The 14,770-nt window shown below is 43.0% G+C and overlaps 1 protein-coding gene across 3 annotated transcripts in view; it reads left to right on the top strand.

Annotated features, from left to right (window-relative positions):
• Nucleotides 1-12,119, top strand: part of LOC129827627 (protein FAM13B-like) — a 71,998-nt gene extending 59,879 nt beyond the window's left edge. For 2 of the 3 annotated variants that reach the window (XM_055888640.1, XM_055888641.1), the window contains 4 exons: nucleotides 432-643; nucleotides 787-1,289; nucleotides 6,714-6,815; nucleotides 8,351-12,119. In XM_055888640.1, the coding sequence (XP_055744615.1) occupies nucleotides 432-643; nucleotides 787-1,289; nucleotides 6,714-6,815; nucleotides 8,351-8,474 (941 nt within the window). In that variant the 3' untranslated portion in view covers nucleotides 8,475-12,119. Of the gene's footprint in view, nucleotides 1-431; nucleotides 644-786; nucleotides 1,290-6,713; nucleotides 6,816-8,280 lie in introns of all 3 variants that reach the window. The other variant, XM_055888642.1, reaches the window with a different exon arrangement.
• Nucleotides 12,120-14,770: the final 2,651 nt, after the last annotated feature.

Below are 14,770 nucleotides of genomic sequence, written 5' to 3'. Positions count from 1 at the left end.
ATGTAGTGGGGTAATTTGGGTGTAAATTCTGCGGCGAACAGGGTGGGAGTCTCTAGCCAGAGTGTGGAAGCTGGATTCCAACAGTTATTATTTTGAATGGATATGGTCCATGAGAACATGCGTTTTGGAACATTGTAAAAGGAATTTAGTGCAGACTGACTGGTTTATTTGATTTTCTGCTCATCCATCCGTATGCTCCTGTGGCTTTAGACAGACCTTTAGCAGTGGCTAGTCTGGTGTGTTTGTGTCTGTGGACATATGGTTGATTGTCAGGGCTATCCCTTTTCTCTGTCTCTGGTTGACAGACAGGAGGACTCATGGTAGCTGCAATAACAGCCCATCAAGCTCCTGCATGTCCACTGTTAATTAACCCCTCTGTTCCTCAGTCACCCTCACGTTTCTTCTCTTTACCTCTTTTCTCTCCCACTCAGATGCCAAACACAAGGAGGCTGAGCTGACCACTCAGACGCGGCCACGCAGCAACACCTTGCCCAAGAGCTTTGGTTCCACCCTGGACCAGGCAGGCCACGATGTTGGTGGAGAGGCCAAGGGCCACCTACCCACTAGAGAGGAGACCCTGAACCTCATCCAGCGCCGCGTCAAAGGCAAGAGAGAGGAGGACGGCTGGCCAGAGGACACCAAGGTGAGACCGGGGCAAAATACACTGTCTAGCTACAACCAGATAGTGAACTGAGTTCTGTCCTAAAACGTAATGGTCCCTGTGATAGCTGGAAAGCCATAACAGACAATTTATGCAATGAATGTCAAATGTTTTTTTCCCTGTAGAAAATGACCAAGGAGCAGCTGTCGTGTGAGAAGACGGTCCTACAAAAGAACCTCCTGCACTACGAGGGACTCCATGGTAGACCTGTGACCAGAGAGGAGAGGCTGGTGGTCAAACCGCTGTACGACCGCTACCGTCTGGTCAAGCAGATGCTCACCCGCGCCAGCATCACCCCCATCATCGCTTCCCCCTCCAGCAAGCGTCGCAACCACACCCTGAAGCCCATCATCGAGGGAGAGACTGCCCACTTCTGTGACGAGATCGAGGAGGAGGAGGAGGAGGAGGGCGAGGTGGAGGAAGAGGTGGCCACAGCCAAGGAGGAGGAGGAGAGCAGTGTGGAGCTCCAGAGCTCGGGGTCGGAGGTGATCATGGCTCTAGACCCAGTGTTCCAGCCCCAGACCAGCTCCCAGAGACACAGAGACAGCCTGCTCAGGCCCAAGATGGAGGAAACCTCCGGGAAACTGGTCCTGGACCTGCGCCTGTCCAGCGCCAACGCCTCGTCAATGTGAGCATACACACCTACACACACACACACACACACACACACCTACACACACACCTGCGCGCACACACACACACACACACAACCATCACATCTGCATGCCACTACACTCCATTCACAACAGCCTCCTCATTCCTCAATAATCTGGGACAGTCACCAGTGTAAATCTGCCATGTAGTTTACTACACACAAAACTGCACATCCAAACCCGAAATGTCGGCCGTGGAGGTTAAATGGGCTCTAGCTCTGGCTGTCATATGACGTGTATTTAAAGCACCTGGAACCGGGTTGATGGCAATTAGAGGAGCTGGTCTGAGGAGTGTAAACTGGATAAGGCAGTAATCTACCTAGGGGCGTGAGGGAGCACATAGCCCCGGGCGGCAGGTAGCCTAGTGGTTAGGGAGTTGGGCCAGTAACTGAAAGGTTGCTGGATAGAATCCCCGAGCTGACAAGGTAAAAATCTGTCGTTCTGCCCCTGAACAAGGCACTTAACCCACTAGGCCGTTATTGTAACTAAGAATTTGTTCTTAACTGACTTGCCTAGTTACAAAAGCAGAGGGCTGCCAGGCCAGATTTAAGACCAGGCAGCAGAGAGGACTGCCAGGCCAGGCCAGATTTAAGACCAGGCAGCAGGGCTGATTCAAGTGCTGTGACCGAAGGCAAAGATGATCTATTATATTGACAAGATAGCAGAGTGACCGCTCTAACAATGTAAATACACTGCTCAAAAAAATAAAGGGAACACTTAAACAACACAATGTAACTCCAAGTCAATCACACTTCTGTGAAATCAAACTGTCCAATTAGGAAGCAACACTGATTGACAATAAATTTCACATGCTGTTGTGCAAATGGAATAGACAAAAGGTGGAAATTATAGGCAATTAGCAAGACACCCCCCAAAACAGGAGTGATTCTACAGGTGGTGACCACAGACCACTTCTCAGTTCCTATGCTTCCTGGATGATGTTTTGGTCACTTTTGAATGCTGGCGGTGCTCTCACTCTAGTGGTAGCATGAGACGGAGTCTACAACCCTGCACATTTGTGGCCTGCTGGAGGTCATTTTGCAGGGCGCTGGCAGTGCACCTCCTTGCACAAAGGCGGAGGTAGCGGTCCTGCTGCTGGGTTGTTGCCCTCCTATGGCCTCATCCACGTCTCCTGATGTACTGGCCTGTCTCCTGGTAGCGCCTGCATGCTCTGGACACTACGCTGACAGACACAGCAAACCTTTTTGCCACAGTTCGCATTGATGTGCCATCCTGGATGAACTGCACTACCTGAGCCACTTGTGTGGGTTGTAGACTCTGTCTCATGCTACAACTAGAGTGAGAGCATCGCCAGCATTCAAAAGTGACCAAAACATCATCCAGGAAGCATAGGAACTGAGAAGTGGTCTGTGGTCACCACCTGCAGAATCACTCCTGTTTTGGGGGGTGTCTTGCTAATTGCCTATAATTTCCACCTTTTGTCTATTCCATTTGCACAACAGTATGTGAAATTTATTGTCAATCAGTGTTGCTTCCTAAGTGGACAGTTTGATTTCACAGAAGTGTGATTGACTTGGAGTTACATTGTGTTGTTTAAGTGTTCCCTTTATTTTTTTGAGCAGTGTACAAATCCTCAATGATTGAAGGCAGGCAAGATCAGTAGTTTGTCTCAAAGTTGCAAAGTTGCCGGAAGGCCACTTACAAATGTACTGATATAAGTGGATGCAACAGCCTAAACCCCTCAAACTCAACTCTGGACCTAGAAGCCAGTTTCAGTCCATGTTTTCTTCTCATCAAGGGCTGATTTAGACCTGGGACACCAGGTGGGTGCTATTAATGATCAGGTAGAACAGAAAACCAGTAGACTGGCCCTCATAGGGTAAGAGTTGAGTAACCCTGGCCTAAACATTACAAAACTTCTATTCGATCAAATAATTTGACGCTCTCATAGACCTCCGTACAAAAAAGGTTAATCTCACACGGACAGATTTTGGGCGTAGTAAATACTCTCACTTCGCCTCTTCCTCTCTGCCCTAGGTACTGACCTGACCTAACCTGACCTCTGTAATCTGGTCACTACCAAACCTGAACTCTCTAATCTGGTCACTACCTAACCTGACCTCTGTAATCTGGTCACTACCTAACCTGACCTCTGTAATCTGGTCACTACCTAACCTGACCTCTGTAATCTGGTCACTACCTAACCTGACCTCTGTAATCTGGTCACTACCTAACCTGAACTCTGTAATCTGGTCACTACCTAACCTGACCTCTGTAATCTGGTCACTACCTAACCTGACCTCTGTAATCTGGTCACTACCTAACCTGAACTCTGTAATCTGGTCACTACCTAACCTGACCTCTGTAATCTGGTCACTACCTAACCTGAACTCTGTAATCTGGTCACTACCTAACCTGAACTCTGTAATCTGGTTTGCCAGGGCAACAGCAATCACTTCCTGCTTCTAAACACACACTCTAAACAGACTTCCTGTTTTAATCTCAGATGATAAAACACATTAAGATGAATAGAGATTAGAGGTCGACCGATTATGATTTTTCAATGCCGATACCGATTATTGGCGGGCCAAAAAAAGCCGATGCCGATTTTTATTTATTTATTTGTAATAATGACAATTACAACAATACTGAATGAACACTTATTTTAATTTAATATAATACATCTATAAAATCAATTTAGCCTCAAATAAATGAAACATCTTCAATTTGGTTTAAATAATGCAGAAACAATGTTGGAGAAGAAAGTAAAAGTGCAATATGTGCCATGTAAGAAAGCTAATGTTTAAGTTCCTTGCTCAGAACATGAGAACATATGAAAGCTGGTGGTTCCTTTTAACATGAGTCTTCAATATTCCCAGTTAAGAAGTTTTAGGTTGTAGTTATTATAGGACTATTTCTCTCTATACCGTTTGTATTTCATATACCTTTGACTATTGGATGTTCTTATAGGCACTATAGTATTGCCAGCCTAATCTCGGGAGTTGATAGGCTTGAAGTCATAAACAGCGCAATGCTTGAAGCACAGCGAAGAGCTGCTGGCAAACGCAGGAAAGTGCTGTTTGAATGAATGCTTACGAGCCTGCTGCTGCCTACCACCGTTCAATCAGACTGCTCTATCAAATATCAAATCATAGACTTAATTATAATATAATAAACACAGAAATACGAGCCTTGGGTCATTAATATGGTCAAATCTGGAAACTATCATTTCTAAAACAAAACGTTTATTCTTTCAGTGAAATACGGAACCGTTCCATATTTTATCTAACGGGTGGCATCCCTAAGTCTAAATATTGCTGTTACATTGCACAACCTTCAATGTTATTTCATAATTATGTAAAATTCTGGCGAATTAATTACGATCTTTGTTAGGAAGAAATGGTCTTCACACAGTTCGCAACGAGCCAGGCGGCCCAAAATGCTGCATATACCCTGACTCTGCTTGCACTGAACGCAAGAGAAGTGACACAATTTCCCTAGTTAAAAGAAATTAATGTTAGCAGGCAATATTAACTAAATATGGAGGTTTTTTAAATATACTTGTGTATAGATTTAAAAAATTATATACTTGTGTATTGATTTTAAGAAAGGCATTGATGTTTATGGTTAGGTACACATTGGTGCAACAAAAGTGCTTTCTTCGAATGTGCTTGTTAAATAATCACCGCATTGATTATATGCAACGCAGGACAAGCTAGTTAAACTAGTAATATCATCAACCATGTGTAGTTAACTAGTGATTGTTAAGATTTTATTGTTTTTTTTAATAAAATAAGTTTAATGCTAGCTAGCAACTTACCTTGGCTCCTTGCTGCACTCGCGCAACAGGTGGCCAGCCTGCCACGCAATATAATCGGCCATAATCGGTGTCCAAAAATGCAGATTACCGATTGTTATCAAAGCTTGAAATTGGCCCCAATTAATCAGCCATGCCGATTTTAATTGGTCAACTACATATAGATAGATAGATATCTATACAGTACCAGTCAAAGGGTTGGACACACCTACGGTACTCGTTCAAGGGTTTTTCTTTACTTTTACTATTTTCTACATTACATCAAAACTATGAAATGACACATGTCATGTCGTAACCAAAAAAGTGTTAAATACATTTTTAAATGTTTTATATTTTTCAAAGTAGCCACGCTTTGCCTTGACAGCTTTGCATACTTTTGGCATTCTCTCAACTATCTTCATGAGGAAGGCTTTTCCAACAGTCTTGAACGAGTTCCCTGCTTTTCCTTCACTCTGCGGCCTAACTCATCCCAAACCATCTCAACTGGGTTGAGGTCGGTGGATTGTGGACGCCAGGTCATCTGATGTAGCACTCCATCACTCTCCTTCTTGGTCAAATAGCCCTTACACAGCCTGGAGGTGTGTTTTGGGTCATTGTCCTGTTGAAAAACAAATGATAGTACCACTAAACGCAAACCAGATGGCATGGCGTATCACTGCAGAGTGCTGTGGTAGCCATGCTGGTTAAGTGTGCCTTGAATTCTAAATAAATCAGTGTCCCCAGCAAAGCACCATCACACCACCTCCTCCATGCTTCATGGTGGGACCACACATGCAGAGATCATCCGTTCATCTACTCTGCATCTCATAAAGACACGGCGGTTGGAACCAAAATTTCCACCGGTCTAATGTCCATTGCTCGTGTTTCTTAGCCCAATCAAGTCTCTTCTTCTTATTGGTGTTCTGTAGTAGTTAGCATTTTTTTGGGCTGCAATCTGAGGTGCAGTTAACGCTAATGAATTTATCCTCTGCAGCAGAGGTAACTCTGGGTCTTCCTTTCCTGTGGCGGTCCTCATGAGAGACAGTTTCATCATAGTGCTTGATGGTTTTTGCGACTGCACTTGAAAAAACTTTCAAATTTCTTGATATTTTCTGGATTGACTCACCTTCATGTCTTAAAGTAATGATGGACTGTCGTTTCTCTTTGCTTATTTGAGCTGTTCTTGCCATAATATGGACTTGTTCTTTTACCAAATAGCGCTATCTTCTGTATACCACCCCTACCTTGTCACAACACAACTGATTGGCTCAAACGCATTAAGGAAAGAAATTCCACAAATGACCTTTTAACAAGGCACACCTGTTAATTTAAATGCATTCCACCTCATGAAGCTGGTTGAGAGAATGCCAAGAGTGTGCAAAGCTGTCATCAAGGAAAAGGGTGGCTGGCTACTTTGTTAAACAAATCTTATTTTTTTGGTTGCTACATGATTCCATGTGTGTTGTTTCATAGTTTTGATGTCTTCACTATTATTCTACAATGTAGAAAATAGTAAAAATAAAGAAAAACCCTTGAATGAGTAGGTGTCCAAACTTTTTGACTGGTACTGTACACACACACACTGTGTTCTGCATTGATGAAAGCCCTGGTTGAGATTGTCATGATGACCCCTCCTGTACAGGCCTGAGCTCCTGGAGCAGCTGTGGAAAGCCCGGGCTGAAAAGAAGAAGCTAAGGAACACCATCCGCCAGTTTGAGGATGAGTTCTACCAGCAGAACGGCAGGTTGGTACACACACACACACACCTACATACAGTGCATTTGGAAATTATTCAGACCCCTTGACTTTTTCCACATTTTGTTACAGCCTTATTTTAAAATGGATAAAAGTATTTTTTTCCCTCATCAATCTACACACGATACCCCATAATGACAAAGCGAAAACAGGTTTTATAAATGTTTGCAAATGTATAAAACATTAAAACAGAATTACCTTATTTACATAAGTATTCAGATCCTTTTCTGTGAGCCTCGAAATTGTGGTAATTATATTAATATAATTTATATAACATAAGGTCCCACAATTGATAGTGCATGTCAGAGAAAAAACCAAGCCATGAGGTCAAAGGAATTGTAGAGCTCCTAGACAGGATTGTGTCAAAGCACAAAAAAATTCTGCAGCATTGAAGGTCCCCAAGAACACAGTGGTCTCCATCATTCTTAAATGGAAGAAGTTTGGAACCACCAAGACTATTCCTAGAGCTGGCCGCCTGGCCAAACTTAGCAATCGGGGAAGAAAGGCTTTGATCAGGGAGGTGACCAAGAACTCGATGGTCACTCTGACAGAGCTCCAGTTCTCCAAATGGCACCTAAAGGACTCTGACCATTAGAAAAAAGATTCTCTGGTCTGATGAAACCAAGCTCTTTGGCCTGAATGCCAAGTGTCACATCTGGAGGAATCCTGGCACCATTCCTACAGTGAAGCACGGTGGTGGCCACATCATGCTGTGGGGGATGTTTTTCAGCGGCAGGGACTGGGAGACTAGTCAGGATCGAGGGAAAGATGAACGGAGCAAAGTACAGAGAGATCCTTGATGAAAACCTGCTCCCGAGCACTTAGGACCTCATACTGGGGCGACGGTTCACCTTCCAACAGGACAACAACCCTAAGCACACAGCCAAGACAACGCAGGAGTGGATTTGGGACAAGTCTCTGAATGTCCTTGAGTGGCCCAGCCAGAGCCCGAACATGAACCCGATCAAACATCTCTGGAGAGACCTGAAAATAGCTGTGCAGCGACACTCCCCATCCAACCTGACAGAGCTTGAGAGGATCTGCAGAGAAGAATGGGAGAAACTCCCAAAATACAGGTGTGCCGAGCTTGTAGCTTCATACCCAAGAAGACTTGAGGCTGTAATCACTGCCAAAGGGTCTGAATATTTATGTAAATGTGATACATTTGCAAACATTTCTAAAAACCTGTTTGCTTTGTCATAATGGGGTATTGTGTGTAAATTGATGGAAAACAATTGAAACTATTTTACAATAAGGCTGTAATGTAATAAAATTGGGGAAAGTAATGGGGTCTGAATACTTTACGAATGCACTGTACAGGGATGCTGAAGTTTTAGTACCTGCGTCATCTCCCCACCGTGACAGATGAAGCGCTTGGGATGACTAGTTGAGTTGTCTCAGACAGTGCTCCTGTCTTATTTACTACAACAGTTTCTTTGTTTATGATTGTTCAGCCTTCCGACGCAGTAAACAACCGACACGTATCCAACTGGTGTCTCAGGCCTTCTCCCTTTCCCTCGACAGGAACGTCCAGAAGGAGGACAGGCTACCCATGATGGACGAGTACAAAGAGTATAAACGGATCAAAGCCAAACTGCGCCTGCTGGAGGTGCTCATCAGCAAGCAGGATTCCTCTAAGTCTATCTAGAGAGAGAAGAGGGAGGGAGGCCACCCTGCTTCCCTCCATCCACCTGACTGAAGGTCCCCCATCTCACCCCTACATGGCCCCTCCCTTATCAACCATCCTCCTACCTGCACCCCTGAGAGATGGCACAGCATCCACCGTATCTCACTACTGTCTCCCCAAGACCACCCATCAGATTCTGCCATCCCCAGCTAATGTTCAGTGTAGGCTCCTTTCTAAGGACTCTGATGAAGAAGAGACATCTTCATCCCGCCAGTCAAGACTCGACACACCCTTTTGATTTCTTTCTACCTGTTTCATTGAGGAATTTCCTCTTTAGAGTTTAGTTTTTGTTTCAACTTAATTTGTTTCATTAACTTCATGTATGGTAGTTTGTCATACTGAGAAATCCTATTTGACAGGAGCGTGTAGTGTGTTGTAGTCGCCCGGCCACAAGATGAACTCTCCCTCTGAGCAAGGACACTGCTCATTCTATTTCAGATATTGATTCAGTTAACCAACTCCATCGTCATCATTCAACACTAGGATGTTTTTTGTGTCGTCTTGAGTGAGATTGTTTGGGGAAAAGTAATTAATTAATGTATGTTTTCTTGTACATAAATATTTACACAAATGTTTGTATGTTACAGTATGTCATTTTTCTTTAATGAAGAGATTCTCTCAAGTTTGAAAACAAACTTAGTTTTAAGTGTCTTATGCTATTCCAATTGTTACATTATTACACAATTGCCACTATGGAAACTGAGCGAGTTTTATCAGTTGGGACTGGTTGGGCTCATCCTTTCTGTTTTTATATTTTAATATTCAGTCATCACTGAAAGGAGTTTGACACATCAGGTGGGCAGGACAGCCAGTTAGGTTCATCACTTAGCATTGTTACCTTAACCGTCTCCATTTTTTGGCAATAAGGCTGGACGGCTTGACTTTAGCATATAAATATGTCCCAATTTATTTTATTTATATGCGTTCAATTTCAGTTGCAGAGTGGATCTTTGTGAGGTGTCTTGAGTTGGCTCTGATCTAAAGCTGTTCCAACTGCATCAGTATTATGCTAAATACAGCATATGGCAGTGTTAGGGCGTGATGACACTGGTTGGTGGAGTGTATGGGATATGTCCCATAATGAGCCAGAGTTTTTGGCCAGGCAATGTAGAGCCAGGTCATTGTCAGGTCCTGAGGAGTTGTCTGACCACAGAGCTCTGAGAAGCCTTTACCACGGCCAAGCAGAACCAATAGCACCTCGACCCCTGACATCAACAATTTGACCCTGTCCCTATTTATCCCAAAGTTCTTAAGGGCTTCATTCGAAAGGTCACATGCAACTACAACAGAGTCAAAATGATGCATGTTGGGAATGACACTGGGGTGTGTCTGGTCTTTTGGCGTCATGCCTCCTGCCTGCCACTCCGTAGATATTATCGACCCCAACCTTTTGACCCCTAGCTAAACTAGCAGTCAGCCTCGCGGCTGCCTCACATCACTATCCTTCAGAAGCTCTCTGGACTTGACAAGACCAAGCAGGAACTTTGTCTGTTCAATTGACTAGTTCTAGTCCTGGCGATTAAAATACACAAACCATTTAAGATCTGTTGTAGACTAGATGCCTACACACTCCTTAGGGCAGGGTGGGGAATTACTGCTGTATGCTAGTTGTCCAGGAATGGTTTGGAATGAGAAGACATCCCCAGTGGCACTGACTTTAAAGATCTGCATCTGTTTCAGCAGGTAGAATGTCAGACCAACACACCCAGAATGACGGAATCTAGGCTTGCCTGAAGGACGTTTGCGCTGAACCAGGTGTTTGGCCTTCGTCTCTCACTGGGACAAAACAAAGTCCTGTAACCTTTGTTTGAGTTGGCAGGGTTTGGTACACTGTATGTACGGGTGAACAGTGTGGAGAGGTTCTAGAAGTTATTTGCACAGCATTCTGAGAATGCAGCCCTTGTTTTGTTTGTAGATTTGTTCCTTTGTTTTAGAAGCACAATTTATATTGAAGGATGAACGTCAGAATTTGTATTATTTTTAACACGTTTGACCCGTTTTACTTTCTGTGATGTTCAAACATGAGAATGTGGTTGTTGTTTTTTTATGACCATTATTTAGTATAATATTTTTTGTAACCTCTCACTAATATAGTGTAGAATCTCTATTGAATAGGAATCTTCAGTGTTTTGTATAAGCTAGACTGTAGTTGGCTTGCATGGCAAAGATTTGTATTGTTTCTATTTTTGTGCCATGAAGATCAAGCAATAAATTAGTGTTGAGGCCTGTATCAATGGAATGTGGGGCCTTGTTAACCCTGTATGTGCATTTTCTGAGTATACGGCTGATTCATGTTTAATCTATTACTGGAACTAGCTGTTTTCTACCCTGCAGACCAACCCATGAAACTGTCACTTGACTATAACTGCTGTGAGAGTAACACTTCGACTCAGTTTTCTGTCTGCTAAATCAGCATTTTTATCATTTTTGTTGTCAGCATAATGTTGTTTGGAGCACTGCTTAAACCAAATGTGACAAGATTATCAATGTGGAGACATAGATGGAGGCACATTTGGACCGAACATTCCGATTTATATTATTTAAAAAGGAAACAAGTGAAATTGGTCGATCGATTTGTTATTTCCATGTCAAATTCTCTTTTTTACTAGATGATTTTTGCATTGTGCCTGCAGAGCCTGTTCATAGTCCCATGCCATCCCACGCATGTTTGTTTTCCTGACCCAGGTGGGCCGGTGGCAGGTTGCATCAACTGACCAGCCAATCAGCAACCGGCTCCCAGAGCTTCTATCTATCTGTGGACCTGTGTTTTTCATCTATACTGAACAAAAAATGTAAACGCAACATGTAAAATGTTGGTTTCAAGAGCTGACATTAAAGATCCCTGAAATGTTCCATATGAACAAAAAGCTTATTTCTCTCATGTTGTGCATTTATTTACATCCCTGTTAATGAGCATTTCTCCTTTTGCCAAGATAATCCATCCACCCGACAGGTGTGGCATATCAAGAAGCTGATTAAACAGCATGATCATTACACAGCTGCATCGTGTACTGGGGACAATAAAATGGCACTCTAAAATGTGCAGTTGTCACACGACACAATGCCACAAATGTCTCAAGTTGAGGGAGTGTACATGGCTTATGTTAGAGAAATTAACATTAAATTCTCTGGCAACAGCTCTGGTGGACTTTCTTGCAATCGTTTTAGAGAATTTGGCAGTATGTCCAACAGGCCTCACAACCGCAGACCACGTGTAACCACGCCAGCCCAGGACCTCCACATACGGCTTCTTCACCCACGGGATCATCCGAGACCAGCCACCCGGACAGATGATGAAACTGAGTATTTCTGTCTGTAATAAAGCCCTTTTGTGGGAAAAACTCATTTTGATTGGCTGGGCCTGGCTCCTCTGTAGAAAACAATATGGATTTCACATGACTAGTCATGTGAAATCCATAGATTAGGGCCTAATTTATTTATTTCAATTGACTGATTATACGGAGTGTAACAGAGAAATCTTTGAAATTGTTGCATGTTGTTTATTTTTGTTCAGTATGTATATGTTTGTGAATACTTGTTTTCCTTTATTTACAAATTATGAAGTACATTAAAATGCATACAAAAATAAAGATTATAATTTACGTGCCTTTTTGCTGAAGTTGTCTTCTTGGGTTCAACCTGAGGGGAAAGGTTACATTAACCAGATACAAATACATTAGCTTTATTGACAAATGTACTGCAACATATAAAGCCCAGTATCCATGCAACAACTAGGTGGTTTGCAGTCCATTGAGTCAGGTGAAGGCTATTAAGAGCTGAAATGTGTTTTTATGGAGGCCAGAGATTTTTTTATTTATTTCACCTTTATTTAACCAGGTAGGCAAATTGAGAACACGTTCTTATTTACAATTGCGACCTGGCCAAGATAAAGCAAAGCAGTTCGACACATACAACAACACATAGTTACACATGGAGTATAACAAACATACAGTCAATAATACAGTAAAAAATAAGTCTATACAATGTGAGCAAGTGAGGTGAGATAAGGGAGGTGAAGGCAAATAAAATATATTAATAAATACAAATATAAAAAAGGCCATGGTGGCGAAGTAAATACAATATAGCAAGTAAAAAAAACACTGGAATGGTTGGTTTGCAGTGGAAGAAGGTGCAAAGTAGAGATAGAAATAATGGGGTGCAAAGGAGCAAAATAAATAAATACAGTAGGTAAAGAGGTAGTTGTTTGGGCTAAATTATAGATGGGCTATGTACAGGTGCAGTAATCTATGAGCTGCTCTGACAGCTGGTGCTTAAAGCTAGTGAGGGAGATAAGTGTTTCCAGTTTCAGAGATTTTTGTAGTTCGTTCCAGTCATTGGCACCAGAGAACTGGAAGGAGAGGCTGCCAAAGACAAGAATTGGTATTGGTGGTGACCAGAGAGATATACCTGCTGGAGCGCGTGCTACAGGTAGGTGCTGCTATGGTGACCAGCGAGCTGAGATAAGGGGGGACTTTACCTAGCAGGGTTTTGTAGATGACCTGGAGCCAGTGGGTTTGGTGACGAGTGTGTCTGTGAGGAGAGGGTGACCATGACCCAGGAGAATAGAGGTCAGAGATGTCTGTGAGGAGAGGGTGACCATGACCCAGGAGAATAGAGGTCAGAGATGTCTGTGAGGAGAGGGTGACCATGACCCAGGAGAATAGAGGTCAGAGATGTCTGTGAGGAGAGGGTGACCATGACCCAGGAGAAGAGGTCAGATGTCTGTGAGGAGAGGGTGACCATGACCCAGGAGAATAGAGGCCAGAGATGTCTGTGAGGAGAGGGTGACCATGACCCAGGAGAATAGAGGTCAGAGATGTCTGTGAGGAGAGGGTGACCATGACCCAGGAGAATAGAGGTCAGAGATGTCTGTGAGGAGAGGGTGACCATGACCCAGGAGAATAGAGGTCAGAGATGTCTGTGAGGAGAGGGTGACCATGACCCAGGAGAATAGAGGTCAGCACACAAGGCCACAGTTGGAACAAGCTCAATCTGTGATATATTACACCAGAAGCGCCATTTATACCTGCTTTTAACATGTGTCCTTTGTCCTGATCGTGCCCACATTTTCAGGCAGGTGTAGACAATCAAAAGACACATTGTGATCGGATTGTGACTAGATCTTACTGACCACCTCTGGATATCTTACAAGTGTAGGCAGATTTGGACAGAGAAAACATTTAAATCATCATTATCCACCTAAAATCATTGACTGATTACATCAATACGTTTCTTACAATAAATCAATATTATTTTGAAAGAATAGCTGTGAAATCATTTGCATAAAGGAAGGGGCCAGGATATCTGGTCACAATGCAGACACAGTGGATGGAAAACAGACATTTCTTGAAATGTGGGCACAATCAGAATGTAGACAAGATCATGACAAAGGACCCATTTTAGCACCAGGGAGGTGTAAACAGGGCTAGAGATACACATAAATCCATCACCCTGGTCCCCTGAATTACCATAGCACATGTTGATCAGCTGATCATATGTAGGCTTTATCAAATGAATCTTTAACAAAATGTAGTGAATGATCAATGTATCCTTGAGACAAAAATGTAAAAATGTCATTGCCAATCACTCACTACCAGGGGAAAGAGCTTGGCCAGGTTGTCTTTTTATGTGTTACTGCTGTCCTCTAGTGTTCACAACCAACAATAACACTTGGGTAAAACTGAAGTCACGCTTTTTTTGGAGAGTCGCCCTAGATAGATCCTCAAACTACAAAGTGCAACAATTTGTTTGGGTTAAGATTATGGCTAAGGTCAGGGTTGAGCTGGGTGTGGACATGAAGCCATTCTAAGGGTTAGGGTTGCAGTTAGGATAGGGTTGAGGTTATGAAAAGACTAGGACCAGGGTTAGGGTTGCGGTTATGGTGGGTTAGGACTAGGGTTAGGGTTAAACTAGGGGGAAATTGACCTTAAAGAGGACAATCAAAGCACAGGCATGTGCTCTCTAATTCTATTGCTCCTAGGGATCCATCTTTCTAAAAGTTGTTGTATAAGAAGTGTGAAAACATTCCCAGAGGAAGGTTAAGGGCAGAGCCAAGACCTGGTCTAGTAACCTCTATCTAATGAACCCTTTGAACCTTTCACCTATTACTACCGGTCAGGACAATGAGATTGAGACTGTAACCTCATATAAATATCTTGGAATTTTAATTGATGACGGCCTCTCTTTTAAATTGCATATTCAACAATTTACAAAAATGTTTTAACTGAAGTTAGGATTTTATTTTAGGAATAAGGCCT

This window comes from Salvelinus fontinalis, chromosome 29 (assembly GCF_029448725.1).
Source record: "Salvelinus fontinalis isolate EN_2023a chromosome 29, ASM2944872v1, whole genome shotgun sequence".
Taxonomy (NCBI): domain Eukaryota; kingdom Metazoa; phylum Chordata; class Actinopteri; order Salmoniformes; family Salmonidae; genus Salvelinus; species Salvelinus fontinalis.
This window is presented reverse-complemented; position numbering and strand designations above follow the sequence as displayed.